Source organism: Brachyhypopomus gauderio, chromosome 6 (assembly GCF_052324685.1).
Source record: "Brachyhypopomus gauderio isolate BG-103 chromosome 6, BGAUD_0.2, whole genome shotgun sequence".
Classification (NCBI taxonomy): domain Eukaryota; kingdom Metazoa; phylum Chordata; class Actinopteri; order Gymnotiformes; family Hypopomidae; genus Brachyhypopomus; species Brachyhypopomus gauderio.
This window is the reverse complement of record NC_135216.1, coordinates 1524423-1548521: the sequence shown is the minus strand read 5'-3', so window position 1 is coordinate 1548521 and position 24099 is coordinate 1524423. Positions and strand designations below refer to the sequence as shown.

The 24099-nt window shown below is 41.7% G+C and overlaps 1 protein-coding gene across 3 annotated transcripts; it reads left to right on the top strand.

Moving 5' to 3' along the window:
- The first annotated feature begins 5282 nt into the window (after window positions 1–5282).
- Window positions 5283–22196, top strand: styk1a (serine/threonine/tyrosine kinase 1a). 3 transcript variants are annotated; one of them, XM_077008061.1, is made up of 11 exons: window positions 5283–5464; window positions 15880–15935; window positions 16497–16695; window positions 17944–18087; window positions 18310–18576; window positions 18997–19178; window positions 19281–19361; window positions 19636–19850; window positions 19934–19974; window positions 20127–20223; window positions 20317–22196. In XM_077008061.1, exons 1-11 carry the CDS (start codon window positions 5458–5460, stop codon window positions 20510–20512), a joined length of 1485 nt encoding a protein of 494 aa, XP_076864176.1. In that variant the 5' UTR covers window positions 5283–5457; the 3' UTR covers window positions 20513–22196. The 3 variants fall into 3 exon arrangements, with proteins under 3 accessions (XP_076864176.1, XP_076864175.1, XP_076864177.1); XM_077008060.1 differs by having other exon boundaries at window positions 16489–16695; window positions 20317–22195; XM_077008062.1 differs by having other exon boundaries at window positions 16489–16695; window positions 18343–18576; window positions 20317–22194.
- The last annotated feature ends 1903 nt before the right edge of the window (window positions 22197–24099 follow it).

The following is a 24099-nucleotide window of genomic DNA, read 5'->3' as shown; positions in this document are numbered from 1 at the left end:
ATTACGTACGTGGGGTACTGGTGCTGAATGATCAGGCGGTTAATGAGTGCTCTGGGAGTGACACGACCCTGCGTTTGTGTTTAATGTCCGCGAAACCTGAGAGTTTGAACAAACCGTTGCCGGGTCCGCTGGAACCAGTCCATGAGTTGTGGCTTAGGAGTAGATCGGGGCTATCCATAACGCAAAGCAGGCTACTCCGTGATCTTCTAGAGAGCTACAGGGGATTATTTGCGGTGAATGAACGTGACTGTTCGAGGACGGGACTTGCAAGCCACTCGATCGACACGGGGGACGCTAAGCCTGCCCATCTGAGACCCCACCGCCTCCCTTTAGCTAAGCGTGCGGCGGCGGAGAGTCAGATTCGGGAGATGGCGGCGGCTGGCGTTATAGAACCGTCGAGCAGCTCGTGGTCTGCACCAGTAGTCCTGGTGAAGAAGAAGGACGGCACATGGCGGTTTTGTGTTGATTACTGGCGCTTGAATGCGGTCACCAGGCTGGACTCCTACCCGATGCCGCGGGTGGACGACACGCTCGAACAACTGGCAGGCTCCGACTGGTTTAGTTCTCTGGACCTGCGTAGCAGGTACTGGCATGTCCCTTTGGCGGACACGGCCAAGGAGAAAACTGACTTCTCTATTGGCTCTGGCCTCTGGCAATTGACAGTCCTCCCGTTCAGACTATGTAACGCCATGGCCACTTTTGAGCGCTTGATGGAGCGTGTCCTGTCTGCCGTCCCGAGCAGTAAATGCGTCGTATATCTGGACGATGTCTTGGTCCATGCCGCAGGTTTTGAGTCAGTGCTGGCCAATTTAGAGCTAGTCTTGGGCCTCGGGAAAGAAGCAAATTTGTCTCTCAACCCAGCGAAGTGCAATCTCCTTCAGTGACGCGTAAACTTCCTCGGACACGTAGTGAGTGGGGAAGGTATAGCTACTGATCCCAGCAAGACGGCTGCGGTCCGGGAGTGGCCCACTCCTGGTACTGTAAGACAGGTGCCTAGTTTCCTCGGGCTCGCGTCGTACTACCGCCATTTTGTAAAGGGCTTTGCAGATATCGCTGCCCCCCTTCACCGCTTGACGAACAGGGGCGGTGTGAGATTCAGCAGGTCGGACGACGCTGAATGTGCATTTTGTTCCCTGAAACAACGTTTGTGCAGTATGCCTGTCTTGGCTTACCCCTGCCCGGCCGAACGGTTCATTGTGGACACTGACGCGAGCGATCACGGTTTAGGTGCTGTACTGTCCCAGGTCCAGGGTGGTTCAGAATGTGTTATTGCGTTAACTAGGGGTGTATTCAACTAAGGATTTTCATAGTCGAATCTGATTCATCAGCTTTTCCCCTTAGTCGACTAATAGTCAAATCAGGTTTTTTAAATTTATTTATTTTTATTTAGAGCACCTTAAACGTGATCCCGTTCTCATTCAGGACTTTTTTCCTCTTCAAAATAAAAACCTAAAACACTCAGATAAGTGAATAAACACGGTAGGTTGGCTTTATTCAGCTTTTTTTTATTTACTTATTTATTTTGTGTTACAAGTTGCTGTTATCCTTCATATGTGCTGTTAGTGTTAGTCACTAGTTCGCTAGCTCTGGCGACATCCACCGGCGATATAACACTGAATCTGTGTCCATTTTACGTTCGCCACCCCCCCCCCCCGCTCAACAACTTTCGTTCGCCACCCCCCCACCCCCCCCCCTCAACAAAATACACTCGACCCCGGCTCCAGGTTAAAATCTCACTCCAAGCGAACGTCAAAAGTTGGCAACCCTGAAAAGGTTGTAGCAAGGTTAGACTACCAAGATGCCACACTGCTAATTTTACTTTGTCTTTGTTTATATTGACTGTAGCATAATGTTGTATTGGATGACTGAATACCTAACTAGCAAAGAGAGAAAACCGTCATTTTATTATTGACTTTTAATATGGTAACTTAATTTGCTTAAACAGGTTAGGCTAGGCTAATCAGTGAATTGTGGTTTTAGAAAATGTTTTTGTTCCTTAAACTAAAGTGTAGGTTAAACTTTTCTGCTACCACTACCTGAATGATGTACATCATTGGAATATTGTCACGTCCAGCCCCTCCCTCCTCCCTGGTCCCGCCTAGCTCCCCGCTCCCATTCGTTCCTCCCTCTGTCTGTCACGCCCCCCTCGTTAGTGCCCACACACCTGAGTCTCGTTTCACCGTCTTGTCTCTGTGTATAAAGAACCCCGAGTGTTTCATTCCCTTGTCGGTCATTCCCTGTACGTGAGTCCTCGCTGTTCCTCGGTATTACCTTTAGATTGTTCATGCTGTTGTCCTTGTGTGTAGTCCCTCGTTTCTCCTTTGCCCTGTTTCATAGTCTGTTCATGTTATTGTTCTAGTTCTCCCTCCCTGCTTCATTCTTAGCCTTCGCTGGTTTTATCTTCACTTGTTTAGTGTTTGTTTTCCCTATGCATATCCCTAGTATTTTGTATCCTTTGTAGTTCCATGGTTCATTGTTCGCTTAGTCATTGATTACCAGAGGTGGAGACTCGAGTCACATGACTTGGACTTGAGTCAGACTCGAGTCATTAATATTAAGACTTTTGACTTGACTTGAAAAAATATTCAGAGACTTAGACTTGACTTGGACTTTTACACCAATAACTTGGGACTTGAATTGGACTTGAACCTGTTTACTTGCAAAGACTTGATTTTTTTACCCCAAATCTAAATTTTAAAACGCATATTAATATTTATAAAGTGCGCCCCATTAATTTCATTTCCGTCCTTCTGACGCAGACCGGTCCTCTGCTTTTCCACATTCTGTACGTGTGTGTGTGTGTGTGTGTGTGCAGGAGCTGCAGCACAACCAATCAAATGGGGGGTTGGCGAACGTAAATTTTTACCAAGCGGGGTGTAAAATGGACACAAATTAAGTATTATATCGCGATCGATCGATCGCCAGTGGTTGGTGCCAGAGCGAACTAGTAACTCCTTGAATCATAGATGTGGATCAGAGGTAAAAAACTAGATTTTTTTCCGGCGTGAGAAATCGGATGTGTGGCGTGAGAGCGTGTGAAGACGGTCAAATGCGTGTGTCTCACGCTCAATGCGTGAGAGTTGGCAACCCTGGGTTCTGTATCTGAACTCAGGGAAGAGAGCCTCTCTCTGTCACCATCATAATATCCAGTTCTATCTCAGCATGGATTGTGTATTTGAAGACATCTACGTCGAGAAAAAAATATATTGACAAAAGTGGAGCGAGTTTTCAGCTATGGGGACATCATTCATCGTGCACAAATGACATACAGACTTTTGGCCAGCAAATGCAATGCAGAATAGTTTACTGAAATGTCTAAAGTTGCAGATTCCTGTTAATTGTTCAGTTCTTATATTTGTTTGTCTTGTGTCACTCACACATGTTCTCCAAGAAACCAGATAAGAGAAGAGAGGGAAAATGCTGTTATGGTTCTTTGTATTGTACTGTGAAAATATCAGCACTTTTTATTTGAACATGGAGTTCTACTTATGACTTTTTCACAGAATATTTATTTCTGGAAAATTGTAGTTTAAAGTATGAATATTTTTGCAGCTAAGTTTAACAAATTGAACTGTGCAATAAAGAGGTGTAATTTTAATTTTTTTTATACTTCGTGTTTTCAGTTGCACATGTTTTATCAAGATTTGAGGAGAATACAGATTTTAAAAAGAACGCATGTCTATTATTTACATTTAAAATATACCTGCAACATTGGTTAAAAAAAAAAAAAAAAAAGACTCGAAAGGACTTGAAATTCCAAGTTTCAGACTTGGGACTTGACTTGACTATTGCCTGTCTTGACTCGAGACTTGACTTGACTTGAGTGTCTTTGCTTGAGACTTGACTCGGGACTTGAGGTATAAAGACTTGGACTTACTTGAGACTTGCAAAACACTGACTTGGTCCCACCTCTGTTGATTACTGTTGTGTTGTCCTTGTGTCTTTTGCTCCCCTCGTTATGTTCTTCCCCTCTGTGTGCTTACTCAGTTCTCGGTTTGTTATAGTTTATACGTTAGCGTTCCCTGTTTAGCTTACCTGTTTAGTTGGTGTCTTTCCCCCTTGGTTTTGTTTAGCTCCCTCCGCCCTCTTTGTTAATTGCCGTGGTTGTTACTCTCCTTATTAAAACCCCTGAATTCTGCATTTGCGTCACTCCCGCCCCTTGAATCGTTACAAATATGCCTTATGGATTATTATCAAAGACTGTATGAATATTATGCCCAAAGAGGATTTGGTAGGATGTATAATACTTTTAAACTATAACTTTTTTACAAATGTGACGGAAGGTGTACTTTAATACTTAAGTATTTTTAAAAGCAAGTACTTCAGTACTTTCACTTAAGTAAGATTTTGAACATGCAACTTTCACTTGTATCGGAGTAGCATTTGACCAGTGGTATCTGTACTTTGACTCAAGTAATGAAATTGAGTACTTCGTCCGCCTCTGGTGTAATGTGATTGTCATAATGCTATCCCCCATGTTGAATGTGTGAATTTAGCTGTTAGGCTCCATGTGATTGCGCATGCGCGTATTGAGTTTTACTGTCGTGGCATTAATAAAGCCAATCAAAAAACAAGATGGACCTGCCTACGACCTCTTCTCTCCACACCACGCCACTGTATTTAGATTCTTCTGGTTTCTTCCAGTCTTCTGTGTGAAATTCTTCGAAAAGAATATTGCATGCTTTTTGCACATTTTTATGCGAATAAAAACTGTCTATATCACTGTCAAGATGCATGAAATGACAATTTGTAAAAGGAGTCAAAACCTACAAAAATAAAACATAAAGGCTCAAACGAAACAATGGGAAAGAGCAAAGAACATGGAGAAAAATACAAAATTACAATTACATGACAATCCACTAAGGGATGAAAATGTGGGGTATAAATTAACAGCATGATTAAGTGAAAATGAGACAGATGGAAGGGCAAAGATGTGTAACCCATGAGGTAAAGTAGAGATACTGAGCCATGAATGAAATCAAACCACATGACACTTCACCCCTCAGAAACTGCAGTACCCATGGGTTTAGACAATGAGAGAACCTGATCGCTGCTATACTTACATTTACTCATCTTAACAACTTGATTACACTTGCATGTGAGCTTTTATAACATTTATAACATAACATATAATATACAAGAATAGGGTCAGTTAGGATCAGATAAGAGAGAACCAGGTGTGGTGTGGAGGACACAGGTGTGGTGTGGAGGACACAGGTGTGGTGTGGAGGACACAGGTTGGGGCAGGGCTTATTTTGGAGAGAGAAAACAGGAACAAAAAAGTTGGTAACAGATAGTGAACGGCTTCACAGAAAAAAACAGTGACAGACAATATTTTAACAAACTACAGAATGGTTATAATGTTGGATTATATTATAAAATATCCCAACAAAAGTAAGCATTGTGGCAAGGCAAGATAAGAAGACAAAACTACAATTTTCTTCTTTACTACAGACGATGAAATGTAAGTTTACTGCTGGTCATATGATACTTTTATTTTATTATAACCACTTTAATTAAACGAGCGTCACATTACATAACTCAAGGTTCTGGTTTACAAAAGCTGTTAGCTACTGTCTAAAGATACACATTCAGCAATCACATAACACAGGCATACAAATGGAAGACTAGACTGGGGTATACGAAAAATCTTTGTTCAAGCTTTTAAGACGTGTGATTCATTTAAATGGTTTGAGCGTATATTAGAATCCTGGTGTAATTTTGATCAATAGCGCAAAAATTATCATTACGTTAATACGAGGTGGATCAGAATATCGCTAAAGCTAGAATTCGATTAAATTGTAGAAAAGTACTTTCGAATAAACGATGACTTATCCTGGCGTGGAGTCACTTAGCTATATTCTTTCAGGTTTGCTTCTTTCGATGCCAGCCTTAATCACAGTAGCCTACGACATCTAAAATTTCTTTGCATAACCATGTGTTAAATTTTATTAACAGACGGTATTTACAAGTCACCTCATGTAACCTGAGGACATACTTTCATACATTTTAACACCATGGATGAAAAATGTCTTCATTTGTATGTTTTTCTGCCGAAGTTTCATGGATCATCATAACACTTGAGAAACATTTGTGTGGGTGTGTATTCTCATGCTAACATGTCAACACGATGTCTGTGCTTGAGGGAGCAATGTGGATAAACAGGTTGCGCGACAGACAGAGATGAATGTATACCAAAGCCAGCGTGCAACGTTTTAGAATGACTAAGCTGTGCGGAAAGGTGTGACGGTAGTGGAGACATGAATGGAATGCACAATGCAAAAAAAAAAACGTTGTGATAGCACATTTACATAAAATATAAGTTTGTATGTAAAATGACGTGTCATTTCCTACTGTATGTAGTGTTGGTGGACTAAAATTCATTTAACCTTTGGAGGGACGTTTAAATGAATCTGCTCACACCCGCTCACTTTTTATTGTTAACTAAACCCAGGTCATGCTAGATAAGGAATGTCATTAAATTGGAATTTAAATGTATTTACACAGCTTTATTACTTACACAACATTTATGCACATTTTAAGATTAGTAAACCATTGGAAACATTTTGAATTTCATTACATTCCTTGTTGAGCTGACAGCCAAAAAAATCACATCACACTGTTAATTATTATTGAGGTTGTCATTATATTTGGGGAACCAAACTACACACACACCACTGAGTGATAGTCCAAATGGTACTCAAAGTGCACTATATTGGATGTATATTCCAGGAAACACTACAAACATTGCAGTTGTACAAATAATTGTGGTATTTAAACACTGATATTTTCAATTCTGAGCAAGCAAAAAAGCTAAAATTCTTTTTGATCTGATTCAGTCTGTATTGAATTTTCATGTCACAGCTTAAAATGTTTTACAATATACACTTAATAATAATGAGCAGAAGATTTTTAAATGAAAAAGAAACTTAAATATTATTAAATGCATAAAATATAAAAATCCAGTGAATCACAGAAAATGAGCACAATATATATAAAGAGCTCAATATTGTGGCTACATTGTCTAGGAAGCGTCCTCGCCAACTTTCTTTTAACTTGGGAGCGTGTAACACAATATAAGAGCTGAAATCATTATTTACTTAGGAGCATCAGTTGTGTGCCATTTGAGTAACTGGGGAAGGTAACACCAGGCTCACAAAGTGGAAGTATATAAATAGAAAAAAACTAAGACATCATATGTATTTTAATTTTCCTGATACATGGATGTTATTTAAGAATCGTTTACATGTTCTAGCTAAAAGTACCAGGAAGCAGTCAGAGGCAGGTGCCAATGCAACCCAAATTTAAGATGTAATAAAAAAATTATGGTGTCTGGTCTCAAATGTCCTGACATTAGCACCCACACTGAGTATCAGATTTAATATATTAGCATATTTAAGAAGACCTTAAATAGTACTTAAATAGCACTGTCCAAGGTAGTTTCAAAGGCTGTTAAGAGTCTAAGCAAACCTCTGCAGACAGTTTTGATTTAACAGTAAAACTATAATAATTAATTATAGTTTAATATGTAATACTATAATACTATATATATATATATATATATATATTTTTATATTGTCAAAAGTATTCGCTCACCTTCCTTGTTCCTTGTCTCACATATGAACTTACATGATATCCCATTCCTATTCCTAAAATAGTGTTCAAGATGACGTTGATCCACCCTTTGCAGCTAGAAAACATTCAGGTCTTCTGGGAAGGCTGTCCACAAGGTTTACGAGTGTGTTTATGGGCATTTTTGACCATTCTTCCAGAAGCGCATTTGTGAGGTCACATACTGATGTTGGACATGAAGGCCTGACTCTCAGTCTCCACTCTAATTCATCCCAAAGATGTTCTATGCCAGGTCAGGACTCTGTGCAGGCCAATCAAGTTCATCCACACCAGACTCTGCCATTCATGTCTTTACGGACCTTGCTTGTCATGTTGGAAGAGGAAGGGGCCAGCTCCAAACTGGTCCCACAAAGTTGGGAGCATGGAATTGTACAAAATGTCTTGGTATGCTGAAGCATTCAGAGTTCCTTTCACTGGAACTAATTGGCCAAGCTCAGCTCCTGAAAAACAACCCCACACCATAATTTCCCTCCACCAAACTTTACACTTGGCACAATGCAGTCAGACAAGTACCGTTCTCCTGGCGAGCGCCAAACCCCGTCTATGAAATTGCCAGATGGGGAAGCATGATTCGTTACTCAAGAGAACACGCCTCCACTGCTCTACAGTCTAGTGGTGGCATGCTTTACACCACTGCATCTGATGCTGTGCATTGCACTTGGTGATGTATGACATGACCCACCAGGACTCGCTTTCTCCTGGGGCACCCAGTTTCCATGATCTCACATGAAACCCCCACTGAAAGGCGAGACCAGAGTGAGGGCTCCTCCTCTTTCTCATTTTCCAAGTCAGGATCATCTGAGACCCTCTCCAACTTGTAACAGCACACACGAGCCATGTAAATGGACAGGTATTGCCCAATTTCATTAATTATTTCATTCATACACAGCTACAAAAGAATGACTCTTGGGAACCTAATCAACTCATTATCCAGTGATTATCACTGGCAAGATCGTTGTGATATCTGGAAGCATGTTCTTGCCATATCCATCCGTTGGCTAGGTCTTCTATTAATGCCAAAACAAGTAATTGTAGACAATTAATCATCCTCTAATGTCTATTAATAGATCTGTGAGTGTGTTTGCAATTACTTTTCCACTGTTTAGGCTTATAATAATTGGCAACTTTTTCCAGCCTATTTACCATGACTTTAGGGGATCAAGAAAACTTAACAATGCAAGTAGTTTGGAGCAACAAATATCAATACATAAAAAATAGGCTAATGAACTGATATATCAAATAAATTAATGAACACATCAGACTCTGTTGAGGGGATGCAGCAGGACCCCGTCTGCGCGAGCCTGCTACGTCAAGCCCAGGCGGCCGAGACCGAGGCAGACGCAGAGTGTTTCTGGCTGGCCGCACAGAGGGTATGGAGCGAGAGACACTGCGCTCCGTCCCTGGCATACCCTGATGAGAAGTCCAGTGCCCCTCTAGTGGTGGGAGTGGTTGCTTTGGCCCGGAACCCTCCTGAATACTAGTTCGAGAGCGGGGAGTCCGAGGGAGAGGGGAGTCCCCTCCCCTCCGTGAGCTTGGAGGAAGAGAGCAAGGGCGAGGCTAGCGGCTTCCCCCCCGTGTCTGCAGCTTCTCCCCAGATGTTGGACGAGGAAGGGATCAGCCCCCCGTCATCGTTGTACTCTGCACCTACGGTGTATTACGGGGAGGGCGAGGAGGGAGCCTGTCCCGCTCTGTCCATCCACTCAAACCCCAACGAGCACCCAGGCGCGGAAGAGGAAGAGGTCAGCCCTCCCCTTTCCGTGTGTTCAGACCGTACGGTGCAGTGCGACGAGGAAGACTTCAGTCGCCCTCCGTCGGTTTGCTCGCCCTTCTCCAGATGAAACGGCGAGAGCGAGGAGGAAGACAGCGCCTCTGTTTATTCGGAGGCGACTGCACTATCTGAGAGGGACTGCTAGAGTGGGAAGGAGGTTCCCCGTGGCCCCTTCGGAGGCAAGCAGCATGAGCTGTTCGCGCTGTCCAACCCCTGAAGAACCGATGTCGTTGGGTCGGGGCGACTCCGAGGAAGAGGAGATGGAGATCTCAAGAGGTGAGACAGCGTCGCCCCTGGGAGCGCGAGTGGGCAACAGCACAGCCCGTGGTCCGAGGTGGGGGTTCGGAGTGCCCTCGGAGGCGCCACGTAAAGCGGCCAGTGAGCGACTAAGGGCAAGCCCCCCGGTAGCGCCCAGTAAGGCGCCCGGAGCGCCACGGGAGAAGAAACCGGGTGTTCGTCCAGCGGGAGCACCGAGCAGCGCAACACGTGCTCAGAAGCCGGTCCCGAAGACCGGAGGGACTCCGCCGCCTGTCTCGCCTGCGACCCTAGGAGGGATTGCGCCACCACTAGCGCTGTGGCAGGCAGCCAGCGCAACTCCGTGGCTGCCTGTGCCTATTTGCTTGTCTATTCCTGTGTTTCTCCCAAAACCCTGTTCCCTGTTGTGCCCTTTATGTTTAATGTTCCAGTGTTTGTGCTTGTGCCCGTGTTTAATGTATTTTCCCAGGGAGGGTGTTCTAGAGTTGTTCGCGGCGGTTCCCACCATCGGGGGAGACGGCTCTCGGAGGCTCGTGATCCTAGCGGCTCCGGACCTGCCCGTCGGTGTAGGTTCTGGGCTTTCCACCTGCGTGGGACGCTCCGGGAGTAGCGAGCCCCTGGTGGCAGGCTCTGTCACGGTCACAGCTCCGGACCCTTCCTCGTGGGCGTGTCGCTATGTCGTCTGCGTGCAGTTATCTCCATGTTTGTCCATGTGTGGGTCGTTTATGAGCGTGTTAGTAGTCGCACCTGTGCCTTGTCTCAAGATCACGAGGGTCTGTGTTAATCACCTATATAATGTCACCTATATAATATCTTGTGCTCGTCTTTGTCTAAAGTTTTGTGCCTGCGTAAGTGTCGTATGTATGTGCTCATCCTCCGCATGGAGCTTACACCGTTTAGTTTGTCATTAAACGTTTCATGTGCACCGTTTGCTCTCGTCGTGCCTCCTCCTTCGAGCGTGTTACATTATATGTATGAATAATATGTATTTATATATATGAAAAATTGTCTTGACTTAGTGGCCTATTATGGAGCACAAGTTCCATATGAATTTATACGTTATATGCTTTGTGCATTTAGCTACTATCTATTCTACCACAGTGTTGCAAATTCTTATTCTCTCACATATGTTTTATGGCTGTATACAGTTTCTGAATTTCTTTACAAATCCCCGTTTCTGCCTGAGATGTTGTGTATACACATTTTGGACCTTTTTATTGTGCAAGTACTGTTTATAAATGAGGCCCCAGGACTGGAGCCAGAACCTCCAGAGCCAGGACAGAGAGGAGAGTGTCAGCTCTCCTCCCCTGCTTTTAACACACAGATACATACATATACACGCAAACACAGAGAGTAGCTTGAGGCAGGAGTCAGGGGCAACAAAGTGACAAAATCAAATCAAACAAATTTATGTCAGGGTTGGACCCAGGACAGTTCCTCCGGTCGCCACAAGGAGGAGCCCGCGAGCTAGACCTGGGGGCAATCAGGCACAATAGGCTGCAGGTGTTTGCAGCCTACTTAAGGCGAGCAACTTCAGCAGTCCTTTGCTGAAGTTGTTAGTTGTATTCACGCTCGCAGCCTAAGCCAGTTACTCTTGCCTTTGTGCAGTGGCTACGTTTCTCTGTTTACGTCTGTTTCTCCCCTGAGTGTTCTCAGGTTTTGTCTCTCATACGTTCTGTTTGTTTCTTCCCTCTCTGTTCTATGTCGGTTTGTCTACCAGTGTTCTGGTGGACAGGCTGACAGGTAATCTGGTAGAAGCTTAGGTCTTGCCTACCTAAGCTTCATCTATTTTATTTCTCCTTTTGACACGTTGAGCCGTTCTCCGTGTGATTTTCGTTTTCCCGTTTTTTTTCTTTAGACGCGTTGTATTCCCTTCCGCGTGTTTTTGTTTGTTTACTTACCTGGTCTATACACACGTCGAGGTTCTCCGTGTAGTTCTTCTGTTCCCTCTGGGTTTTTTGTTTTCGTTTTCCCGCAGACGCGGAGGTTTCAGTTTGGCTGTTTTTTGCCGTTTTGCTTTTAGTGGGTTTGCACTTGAGTCCTACACTCCTCGAAACCAGCGCGACACCACCGTGTTCGGGGGTGCCTCGTTACAATTTATTGCTGGATAAAAAAAATAACTCACAGGCTCAGCCAATTTGTATGAATTTCCACACAACTCATGATGTAACTCAGTTGTGTGTATGGCCCTCACATGTTTGAATACACTCCCAACATGTCTGGGCATACTCCTGATAAGACAGAGGATGGTGTCCTGGGGGATTTCCTTGCAAACCTGGATCAAGGCATCAATGAGCTACTAGACTTTCTGGATTTTCTTCTAGTCTTTGACCCTACTTGACAGCAACAGATGCACTGGTACACAATGTCCATGAGGTTGCCAATTTGACTGGGGAACATGAGGGCAGTGAATGGCATTCATGTCTTCACTGTCCAGAAACACTGACCAGATGAGGTTGAATATTGTTCTGCACCAGGAGGAACTCAGGAGGACACCAGAAGGAACCTCAAGAGTATAAATTCTGACAATTGCTCTGAGGATTTCATTCAGGACCCTGCCTTCGCCCGGAGATGCTGGGATTGGCTCCAGACCCCCCCCCCTTTGACCCCGACTAGAGGGATTAAGCGGTTCAGATAATGGATGGATGGATTTCATTCAGGTATCTAACAGCAGTCAGGGTACCATTGGATGTTCATGTGTGACCCTCCTAGGATATGCCTCCGCAGACCATCACTGACCCACACCAGACCAGTCATACTGGATGATGTTGCAGGCAGCATAATATTACACACAGTGTCTACAGACTATTTCACGTCTATTGTATGTGTTCAGCATGAACTTTCCCTCATCTGTGAAAAGAATGGCATGCCTGGTCTGAAGAGAATATGACCTGCTAATTCTGGTGTTCTCTGGCAAATACCACTCGAGCTGCACAGTGTTGGGCTGTGAGGGCTCACATAAAGAAGATGTCAGGGCATCGTGCCACCCTCATGAACTCTGTTTCTCACAGGTTGGTCAGAAACCTGCACACCAGTAGCCAACTGGAGGTCATTTTGCAGAGCTTTGGCAACTTTTCCTGATCATGCTCACACTGAGGAGCAGATAGCAGTCATGCTGCTGGCTTGATGCTCTTCTTGATTCCTGCCTCTACACATGGCCTGTGTCCTGGTACCTCCTCCATGTTTTTGAGATTGTGCTGTGAGACAGAGCAAATCTTGTGATGGCAATTATGGATGTGTTATTCTGAACTACCCTTGCAACCTGAATGAGAACTACCTCATACTACCAGTACACTGCCAATAGTGACACAAGGATAAGGAGAGAGTAATTCTCTGTAGCCACCATCTCCAAAACCATTCCTTTTTTGAGGGTTGTCTTACTGTTGACACTTCATTCAGTGCGCCTGTTGATTCAATGCTGGTGTTTTTTTTTTTTCCAATCTTGTGTTTTTTACATGTTCTGTTTTATAAATTTTGCTTTTTATAGAAATTCAATTTAGTAAACATGTAGTTTAGTTTCAAAAGTATAGTTTCAAAGTGGACAGACTTTAAGCATAGTATTGATTGTGTGTGTCTCTCTCCATCTACATCCCTTTCTTTTCACCCACCTTTCAATCCTAACATCAGGTCATTTGTATAAAAGTACATATACTCCATACACCAACCAAGCTGCAGAAACTTTAATACATGCATTCATCTTTTCCGGTCTTGATTAGTGTAACTCTCTTTTCATAGGCATTCCCAACAAAACTATCTGTCTGCTACAGTATGATCAAAACTATCTGTCTGCTACAGTATGATCAAAACTCTGCTGCCAGCATTATTTTCCATGCTAATAAATCTGCCATTGTCAGTACTTTTGCTGCTGCACTGGCTACCTGTTTTAATCTGTATAAAATGTAAACTTATACTGCTTACCTATAAATCCTTGCACGTGATCTTGCACCCTCTCATTTAACTGACCTTCACCCACTTGCATAGGTCTTTAAATACTGGCCTTCAATTCCAGAGAAGGAATTAACTGTTCAAAATGTCCTCTGGTGGCCAGATCTTTTATTACACTTGAGCCAAAACATTGTGATATCCTTCCATGATCTCTTCATTTCTCTTCTGCAATTCTTTATTTCAAATCTGAATTCAAAATGTTTCCCTTTTCTCAGTATTTTCTTTCTACGACATAATGGCTTGTTTTGCTTTTGTCTGCATCATTAGTTTTATGCTGTCAATATTGTCTGTTTTGTGTCCTTGTTTAGTTTTAGATTTTTTCTTGTTTGCTCATGTTTTAAAAATAAAAAATGTTAAATGTGCCATATTTGTCAATTTAGTTTTCAATTGAAATTTGCCCACCCAAAGCAGTGGGAAGCCCTAGCCCTAGCCCGGGGAGCATTTGAGGTTAGGTGCCTTGCTCAAGGACACCTCAGTCAAGGCCTCAGGTCTGGGAATACAAACCCATGACCCTCCAGTCACAAGACTAGTTCCCTACCAACAGACCATGACTGCCCCAAACTGTTTTGTGTTTTACCATCATTTTGGAAGGTAGCAAAGATGCTATGATGATGAAATGCTGAGTCATCATCACTATAAAATGAGACACAGGAACACAATTACTGCCACCAACACGCATAATTCTAGACATGCAGATGTACAATCAGCAGCTAGGAAAGGGGAGAGAATAAGTCCATATATGAGAAAAGGGACTGAGACATTATATATCATCATAACATACTAACTGGTAAATTGGCAAACATATAAATAGTTTTAAATTAGCATACTGTATAACACACCTACAATGGACATGTTGGTTAAGCCAGTGTAGGTGGAGCATATTTAAAGGCAAACTAAACCAGCCTGTTCCAGTTATTGTTTTAGCCACTGTAACCGTTGTTTGGCATTTGGCAAAACTGCTGCTATCGCTATTGCTGAAGCCTTACATTGTTCAGCTATATTGAAGATGGCTTGTGTGATATCTCATGGAGATTGTTTTATTGCCTTTTGGTATTGTTTCCACACTTTGCCTTGTTTGGACTGGAGGAATGGAAGAGCTGACATTTGCATTATTTTGTAGTTTGTAGCACTATCTGTTCAGTACCGCTGTGCCCCTTGGGCCCAAATCACCACAGGCACTATATCAATTAAACTTTATAATTATTATAATTATTCTTATTATAGTGTGAATAGTCCAACGCATTTCAGAAAATGTTTCCTTTGGTTGTGATTTTCTATCTAACCTTTGACCCCTTATTAAAATTGTTAACATCATTCTTGGTTCTCCTGACATACTTATCATTTCTGAGTTCTGTGTTACAGGTCTCCACCTGGATCATTTCTTTACTTTGTGTATATGCATAAAAACTTTGTCTTTACAATAAAATATGTTAAGAGCATATGTATTGTATATGTCAATATGTAATTTCCCTGTAATCAATTTAACAACAGCCTTTTTACTCTGTGTAACTAATATTCAACAATGACAGTAATCCTGTCATAGTGAGTGCTTGTAATGGATAAGAATTCAAAGAACGTACTTGGAATATGTATTCTCTAACACATCTTGTTTTATGTCAGAGCTAGAAGGGTATGCTTATAGCAGCTTATATCAACCTACACAGAAATTACATCTTTTCAAATAAGATTTCGATTATCAATAAAAGCAGTTTTACATCGGAACTGTAAATCACTCAGAGCCAAGAAGGAAGTCCAAAGAGCCAAATGTAAAATGGCCTGATCCTCAAATGAGGAAATTGGATTCTATATAAAATCAAACTTAACACAGTCCTTCCTTAGGTTAAAAAAAGTTGGGTATTTGCAATGATTAAATTACTAACAGTCAGTATTTAAATCTTAATAGCGATAGTGTCATTTCAAATCCATTAAAAATCATAGAAAAACAGTTTATTGGTCCAAACATTAACACCTAGCAAACAAGTGCTAAAAAACAGAAAATAAACTTAATTATGTTTTCTACCAGTAATTTCAATTATAGACTATCTGATAGGTGCAGGTTTGCGGTTCTTCGACAAGGCCCAAATTGCAACAGTGTTAGATTAATAACTGCACAGTCTCTCCAAATGTCTATATCCGGCTTTTTCTGAGAAGGGTCCCAAATTCCTGTCACGTTGCCTCTAGACACATGATGAACAGTTTGCTTAGTTCCCACGCCTAATTATAATTCAGTGTTTGGCAGAAGGTACGGCCCAATCTCATGAGTTATTTTCTTTTGACAGCATGTCTAATTCATCTAATGTTACAAGCGTCTGTGTTCCAGGGGACAGGATATGTGGTAAGCTGCTGCTTCTCTTTTCTCTTACTGGTTCCACTTCCTGCTCCTTCCTATTAGGAGATCTGGTTTCAGTTCCTCCAATGCAGAAGAAATGCACTTGTAGTAAAAAAAACTGCCTAAAATGCATCATGATAATCATATAATTTGCTGAACAGATAATTGGAGCACTGACAGCCAGGGTTATTTAAATCCTTTTGGCGTTTTAGCCTTCTGGTGTGCTTTGGCAAGAACCTCTAAATCATTTATAGTGAAATAGATGCTAGTGTAATTGCATGTTTAATGTTGAATACAACCTGTGATTTATTGTATGTAAGACTAGTAGCATAGAAATAGAAACTACCATAAAATATGGTTTGACAAGGGATTTACTATGACATCTTGCTAGAATTCCAATGTCAGTGTGCTTGACTTATAATTTCCGCTTTAGTGATCATGGCAGCCCAAGTGTAATGAAGCTGAAAAATTATTTAGATATCTATATGACATATTTTGTTTAAAGTACTAAAGTGAAATTAAAATTCCAATCTGCTGTGTTTTCCATCCTCTCTGTCAGTGGTACAGGTGTATGAACTTGAAATCATTGTGGTGCCAGTCCTGCTGCTGGGGGCTTTCGTGATTATACTGCTTGCTCTATGTCTATTGAGGCTGTGCACTAAGAATGATGTCCAGGACGTAACAACACAGAAATATCAAACAAACAATCACCATCACGCACCCAGACCACAACGTAGTAGCAGGCAGCACCTACAGGGCATTGATGGTGAGTCTGTGATGCTGTTGGTCTGTTAGAAATCCCTCCCAGCTGTTGTCTTTTTGGTCCCTAGTCTTCCTGCGGTTCACATACATTTAATACATTCAATTAGAATTACAGCTATAATAAAAACGATAAGCATAGCCACAGGTGGTGATTGGCAGTATCCAGGTCTGGCAAGTACTGCAATCCTTATTGCCATCATAATTTATCCAAACAGAGGACCATTCAAGTTTTTTTAACAAGAATATGACATGGAAAGTAAACTAAGCCTTGTTATTATTTTCTGGTTGGTGAAAATTGAAATCAGCATGATTGATTACATGGGCAGTTTAGAAACTCTTTAGGTATTAGTGCTTTTTGTTGTGACTAGAGATTTTTCATGATTCATGATTCATGAGACCAATTCACACCACAGGTAAAAGTATAATGCTACCATGTGCCAACAGGTTTAACAAACCAGAGTGGATGGGCTCCATCCACAATATATCAAGAATCCACAGTAATAAATAGTTGGCACTAATTTGGGTAATTATTTAATTTGAAACTCAAAAGCACACACTGAGGCCAATTTTTTGGAAATTCAGAGATACCTAGGAGTAGTTCAAAAAGTATTGTCAAAATTGTCAAAAGTCAAAATTGCCAAAAAGAGTCCAAATTGCATGGCTTACACATGATCATGTGATCATGAGTGCATGTGGATGTGTTGGTAACAATATGACATAGACTAATATAAAGTGTTTGAAAATATGAGCAGTGTGGCCAGTGTCTATGAAACTTGAACATACAGAGTATACGTAACTTACAGTGTGTCTGAATATGGATCAGCCAATTGAAAACCTGTCAATGGGTGTTGAAAGCTGCAATGGTTCCCACCATTTCAGAGATGCATCACCTTTACAGAACTCCTGCTCCAGACTCCATTGGAGTGCACACCTGTGAAGTTTAGTGTCACTGCATGAAGGTGTCCATGAGTTGGAGTTATATTTATATGTACTGAATTGGTGGTGGAATCTCAACCCAATTTTTTGGTTGTAATTTAGAAACAATGGATTCAGAAATGCAGATTAAGATTTTAGTTTTGACTTTACTTTAAAAAGTAGCTGGTCAAATGTCCTTTGGCCAATGAACATGGAGATCAGGGAAAATGCAAAGCATAAATGTATTTTAGCCCCAGAAAATAAACCTAAATCTAAAAATAAACCTTTATTTTCTGTTTGTCCTTCATTATTCTGTTTCATTCTTGGTTGCTAACAGCTCCTGCAGGGCTCAACCCCTTGGAGTATGAGACCGTACCTATGACTGCCAAAGATGTCACAACACAGAGACAACAAACACACAATCACCATCACACACCCACACAGCAGCGCAGCAATAGACAGCACCTACGGGGCATTGATGGTAGGTCTGTGGGGGAAATGGTGGTGTTGGTGTTGGTGCATGTGGTGATTTAGCTCTAGGAAATAAATCCTTCTAAATTAATTTTAAAATTAATTATTTTTATACTATATTTTTCTGTTTATGCAGTTTCATTTAACATTTCATTAAAAACATATTTAAGCATTTGTTTAAATTTATTTTAAGACTTGTAGCTTCTTCATCGTTTTTCCTTTTCATTTTTAGAGATTTATCTCTTTTTCCCAACATTCCTAACAGCCCCTCCAGAGCTCAATCCTTTGGAGTCTGAAGCTGTACCTATGACAGCCCAAACATGGAATGACAGTCCCTGGTCACAGGCAGCAGGACTCCAGATGTCTCCTGAGATAATACAGCGTTCCTTTCAGCAGATCACCCCACTGCCCCTCTCCCTTACAGTGCATCCCAACAACTCTGTGACCCTCTACCGAGCCATTAAGGATGAGAGGGCAGTCATCCTACGAGTGCTTAAGGGTACAGACAGGATTGACATGACATAGATAAGGGGCAGCTGAAAGAAGTTTGCGAGTTCTAATCCCTGTAAATCACTATAAAATGTACCTTATCTCCTTTAAAATACATGTACAGAAAATATGAATAACTGAGTTAATTTTTCCATTGCAACCTTTGGCTACACAGTGATTAAATATACAACACATCTATATAGAATGTGTATAAAAATGAATTTTATAGAAAAATTTGCTACACAACTGGCTTACAGTTTCTATATGGATCAGTAAATTACGTAAATACAGACTGGTCAAAGTGCAATAGCAAAAAAATGGATCAAGGTTTTTATTCAAAATTATAACTTTATCTGAGAATCATTACAAATATGTAGTTATCACATTTTACACATTCTCCCTTAATTTGGAAAAAAATTCTGTGCTACAGAGACAGCCAATGCCAGAGAATGCCAGACCTTCTTGAACTTTATCCACTTCTTCTCTGAGCTGGGGCCCCACCCATTTCTACCCAGTTTGTTAGAGGTGGTAACAGTGAGGACCCCATTCATTATGGTGATGGAGGAGCTGGTCAACAGAGACCTGCTAGGGTTCTTATGGAGATACAGACAGGTGCAGAATGCTCTTTGCACTTTGTACTTCACTGAAATTTTGAACATTTCAACATCTATACAAACATTGGAATTGTTTACATTCACTCTGTCAATCTCACAGGAACATGCGGGTATGTCAGCCACATGCAACATAACAGAGAAAAAAATATTCATGATGGGGGGACAGATCGCCTCAGCTTTGGTCAGTATTACATCACATCTGATCATGAAGTAAAATATACATTTTACTAAAGCTAGAGTTTGGTCTTTATATTGTATTATAAAAACTCTTTGGGTGAAGTACTTTATTAATTACAGCATACAAATACTATCCCAGATATCCCGAGTGAATTTGGCATAAACATCTAAACTCTCTCTTGTCTATAAGACATATTTATAGGCAAGTACTATGACAGCTAATGGTTCCTTGTCCTGTATTACCATATTCCAAAATGCTATCACTAATCTGGAAACAGGAGTATCTGCACAGTAAGAACTGCATCCATGGCAACGTTGGGGCACGAAGTGTCCTGGTTGGTCAAGACCTGAGTGTGAAGCTGTGGGGATTTGGCTCAGCGTTCCACAGGAGTTTGGAGGCAGGTTCTTCAGCCGAAACGGAAGAAAAACAGATGAAGAAGTGGCAAGCCCCAGAGGTGTTAGCTCACCGACATGTTAGTCGTAGTAGTGATATGTGAGTAGAGCTAGTGTGATCTTTATTAGCGACTTTAGGCTTTGGACATATGGCCATAACAATTTTCATTCTCTCATATGCAGTTGGTCATTTGGCATCTTGCTATATGAAATGGTGACATTTGGTGAGTTTGTTTCAAACAGTCCTTGTGAATTTTCACTTATGAATTATGAATTGATTTGAATTTATCCAAATCCGCGGTAAAATCTTTGAATCTCCTTGGGAGTTTCAATTTGAAGTCCTTAACATGAGTCATATAATGTTCTTCATTCACAGGTGAAGCACCTTTCCCCAGAATCATGGCTTCTGAGCTTCTGCAGCACCTGCAGAGGGGAAAATCCCTGCAGAGACCAACAAACTGCTCCAACTCACAGTACTACCTCCACGCACAATCACACAATTCAAACAGAATTAGTTAGAATTTCTTATATTCCATACTGAAACATCTTCTATTCACACTTTTTAGGTATTCCATCATGAAGGCCTGTTGTAAGTGGAGACCCCAGGACCGACCTACACTGACTGAACTGATCTCAAAACTCAGTCAAGATGGGAGTAGAGCCAATGACAGAGTAACACTCCCAGTGCCTGAGCCAATAGACATAGAGAAGTACATGCAGGAAGCAGGCTATGGAGAGCGTTACAACTATGCTGCTCTCTAATAGGTTCTTGACCTATCCTGACTATTCCAAATGGTCTTGATTTTACCCATGGGCAAATAGTTACGGTTTATTTGTTTCTACTGAAAATGTCATTTATCAGCAAGTAAAGAATGTTTTCTAAACTGAAGACATCAATTAAGCAGTGTTCAATTATATTATTATAATATCTACTATCATGACAGGAGTGGCAAATGGACTAGTATGCTGAACCCTTTCTGTCTTTCAACTATTATGTTTGCCATTCACAACATTTAATTCACTATAAAAAATAGCACCACCTACAGGTCATAGGAGAAATACAAATTGGCTAAGATCTGATGTAGCCCCAGTGCTATGCAGAGTCTTTAGTTGATGTTAAAAATGGTGAAATCTTCATCACATGTATGAAAAATAAAATAAATTAAACCACTTTTAAATAAAAGTGGTTAAAATGCAACAAACTTGATGTGAACATTCCGCTATGTTAAAAATCACTGGGAGTTACTATAAAATACTATAACTTTGCAGATGTCTTCTATTAACCATTGAACATTTGAGTTAAATTCTAAATTCTCAAAATTTCACTTATTAATGTTAACTACTCAATGACACTTGAATCAGTAGCGAACCGTGACCTTTAAACCTGGGCCCACTACCCCCCCCCCCTCCCCCCCGAAATTTTTTTTTCCTTTCTTAATAAACTAAATAAAGAAAAACTGAGACGACAGTACAGCTTTAAAAACCCAATAAACAATAATATCTGTACTAGATAACATCTTAAGCAAAATAAGTTTCCAAACAAAATAAGGTTCACAGCTCCGTGGTTCTCGGAAGCGGAATATGTAAACAACGCGCACGAGGACGTCAAAGGGATGAATCGAAACTAGCTAGCGATGGTGCTAACGACAGCTAGCGTCGCCACAGCGGGCGGAAATTATCATACAGTTAAGCCCGCCCACTAAGAGAGAAGATATGATTGGTCAATTTTGCTGTCATTTGAAACTGGTATTGCGCTGAATTATAACTGCCAGGCCCTCTGTAAACGAACAGCGGGCATCACAGTCCTGATAGGGGGAGACACAGGCTCACAGGCTTCCACTCAACCCCTCACCTTCCAACACAGATTGAATAGACACGGGTGAATATTTTATTTGCTTATATTTTTGTAATTGTTTAGATGTCGAATGTCAAACTGTAAGTAGATAAAATAAAATTGGATAATTATATATATAATGCTTTAAGAATATTTTAGGCCCTCTGAGAGGGCGTAGAGGGCCCTGACGGTTCCCCACTGACTTGAATAGTCATTTGTTGTACAATTGTTGTATAATAAAACGACATTTGTGATCTTGATGTTATACTGGTTATACATGGTATCATGACATAGTAACGTAATACTGTTATGACATGACAGACATGACAGAGTATGATAAATCAAATCAAATCAAATTTTATTTATATAGCGCTTTTTACAACAGTTGTTGTCACAAAGCAGCTTTACAAGTGTCCGAGTCCTAGCCCCCAGTGAGCAAGCCAAGGGCGACAGTGGCAAGGAAAAACTCCCTAAGGGCATGAGGAAGAAACCTTGAGAGGAACCAAGATTCAGGGGGGAACCCATCCTCCTCTGGCCGACGCTGGTCACCATGACAACAATTTAAAAAGAGAGAAAAAAGAAAAAGATGTGAGGGATAAATAAAGTCCATCTTGTTGTGTATTTATAAACATGAGTTCTTTATGTAATTCCTGTTTAGTCCCAAACATTTTGATGGTTGGTAATGTTATACATGAGTTCTTTATGTAATTCCTGTTTAGTCCTAAACGTCTTGATGGTTGGTAGTGTTAGTCTAGGAGAATTCAGGGCGGTGAGAGGGCCCAGGGTAGTGGGTTTATCCATCATCCACACTGGTTAGTCAGGGCAGTGGGTTGATCCTCCATCATATCTGGGTAGGCAGGAGGTGGCCGGCCCAGGATGGATCTCTGGAAAGGCTCATCTCTCCTCATCTCAGTGTTCCTCAAGTACGCGGGCATATACATATAACATATACAGGACAGATGAGATTATAAACATTTCTGGAGTGTGGCAGCAACTCCGGCATTAAATTATTACAGTCTAGCTGAAAAAGGCAAAACCAGAAGGTAGACTTGGGAGCATTCTGAGACAATGGCATCCATCCACTGCACTGTCAACAAACTTGAGTGACCACGAGCAGTGACAGGACGACAGCACCAGCACCCCAGTCAACCATAAAACCCTTTGTCTATGAACCCCTGGATCTGTACCTTTATCTAAGGGAGCACATTTGTTATCAGATGTGTATATTGCTAAATTTCCTTCGGGATCAATAAAGTATGTATCTATCTATCTATATCTATCAAATGCTAAACTAAATAAGTGGGTTTTCAACCTAGACTTAAAGATTGAGACTGTGTCAGAGTGCCGGACACATTCTGGAAGGTTATTCCAAAGCTGGGGGGCCTTACAAGAAAAGGCTCTTCCCCCTGCTGTTGCCTTATTAATTGTTGGAACTAATAAAAGGCCAGCACCCTGTGATTTTAGTGGATGTGGGGGTTTATAATAGGACATGAGTTCCTGGAGTTAATCAGGAGCAAGCCTGTGCAGTGCTTTATAAATCAATAGAAGATTTAAAAAATCAATATGGAATTTAACTGGGAGTTCTAGTCAGAACTAGAACTATTTGAAGTTTATTTAGATTCCTATTTGAACATCCTGATGTCACGTTGAGGACCCCAGCCCCTCCCTTTTGGGCATGTGTCTACGTCGTCTACGTCTACTCGTCTGCGTCTGTGTATCTCCGTGGGTGTGGTTGTGTCTTGTGATAATCCGTCTCACCTGTGGCTCGTCTCGTAATCACGCGGGACTTATGTGGTTTGTCTATTTAATGTGCGCTCGCGCAGTGTCCTGTGCTCGTCGTTGTTTAAAGTTGTAAGGAATGCCACCTGATGTTCCCTAACCAGCCTCACCTGCCCCTCATTACCACGCCCCCTTTCAGTCACTTATACACCTTCCCCAGCACGTCTCAGTCGCGAAGTATTGCCGACTCATGCCGCGTACCAAGCCGTTCTATTTCCTGTCTGCTCTCCTGTGTCCTGACCCTCGCTTACGTCCCCGACCTTGTCTCCTGCCTAGTCCCTCTGTACCTCCTGACTTCTGCTCCCCCGGTATGACCCTGGACCATCCTGACCACGCCAAGAGAACGCTGTTACTGATCCTAGTACTCGTGATTCCCCTGCCTGTTTCTGTACCAGCGTCTCATTTCAATAAAAGCGGTGTTCTTCCGCATTTGGATCCCTCTCTGCCTGGTCAATTCGTAACAAAAGTCTACACGTTGCCGTGTCTGTTTGTATTTTCGTGCGCTATTGCGCAATATCTGTTATAATTAAAACGTGACGCCTGTTGTCAGACTAGGATTCTGTGTCTCGTCCTTCGCCCTGCCCGCGCGTCTGACAGTAGTGAGTTACAGTAATCTAATCTGGAGATAAAGGCGTGTACCAATTTTTCTGCATCATCCTGTGATAATGCATTTCTTAACTTGGCAATGTTGCGGAGATGTAGAAAAGCTATCCTAGTAGTATTATCTATGTATTTA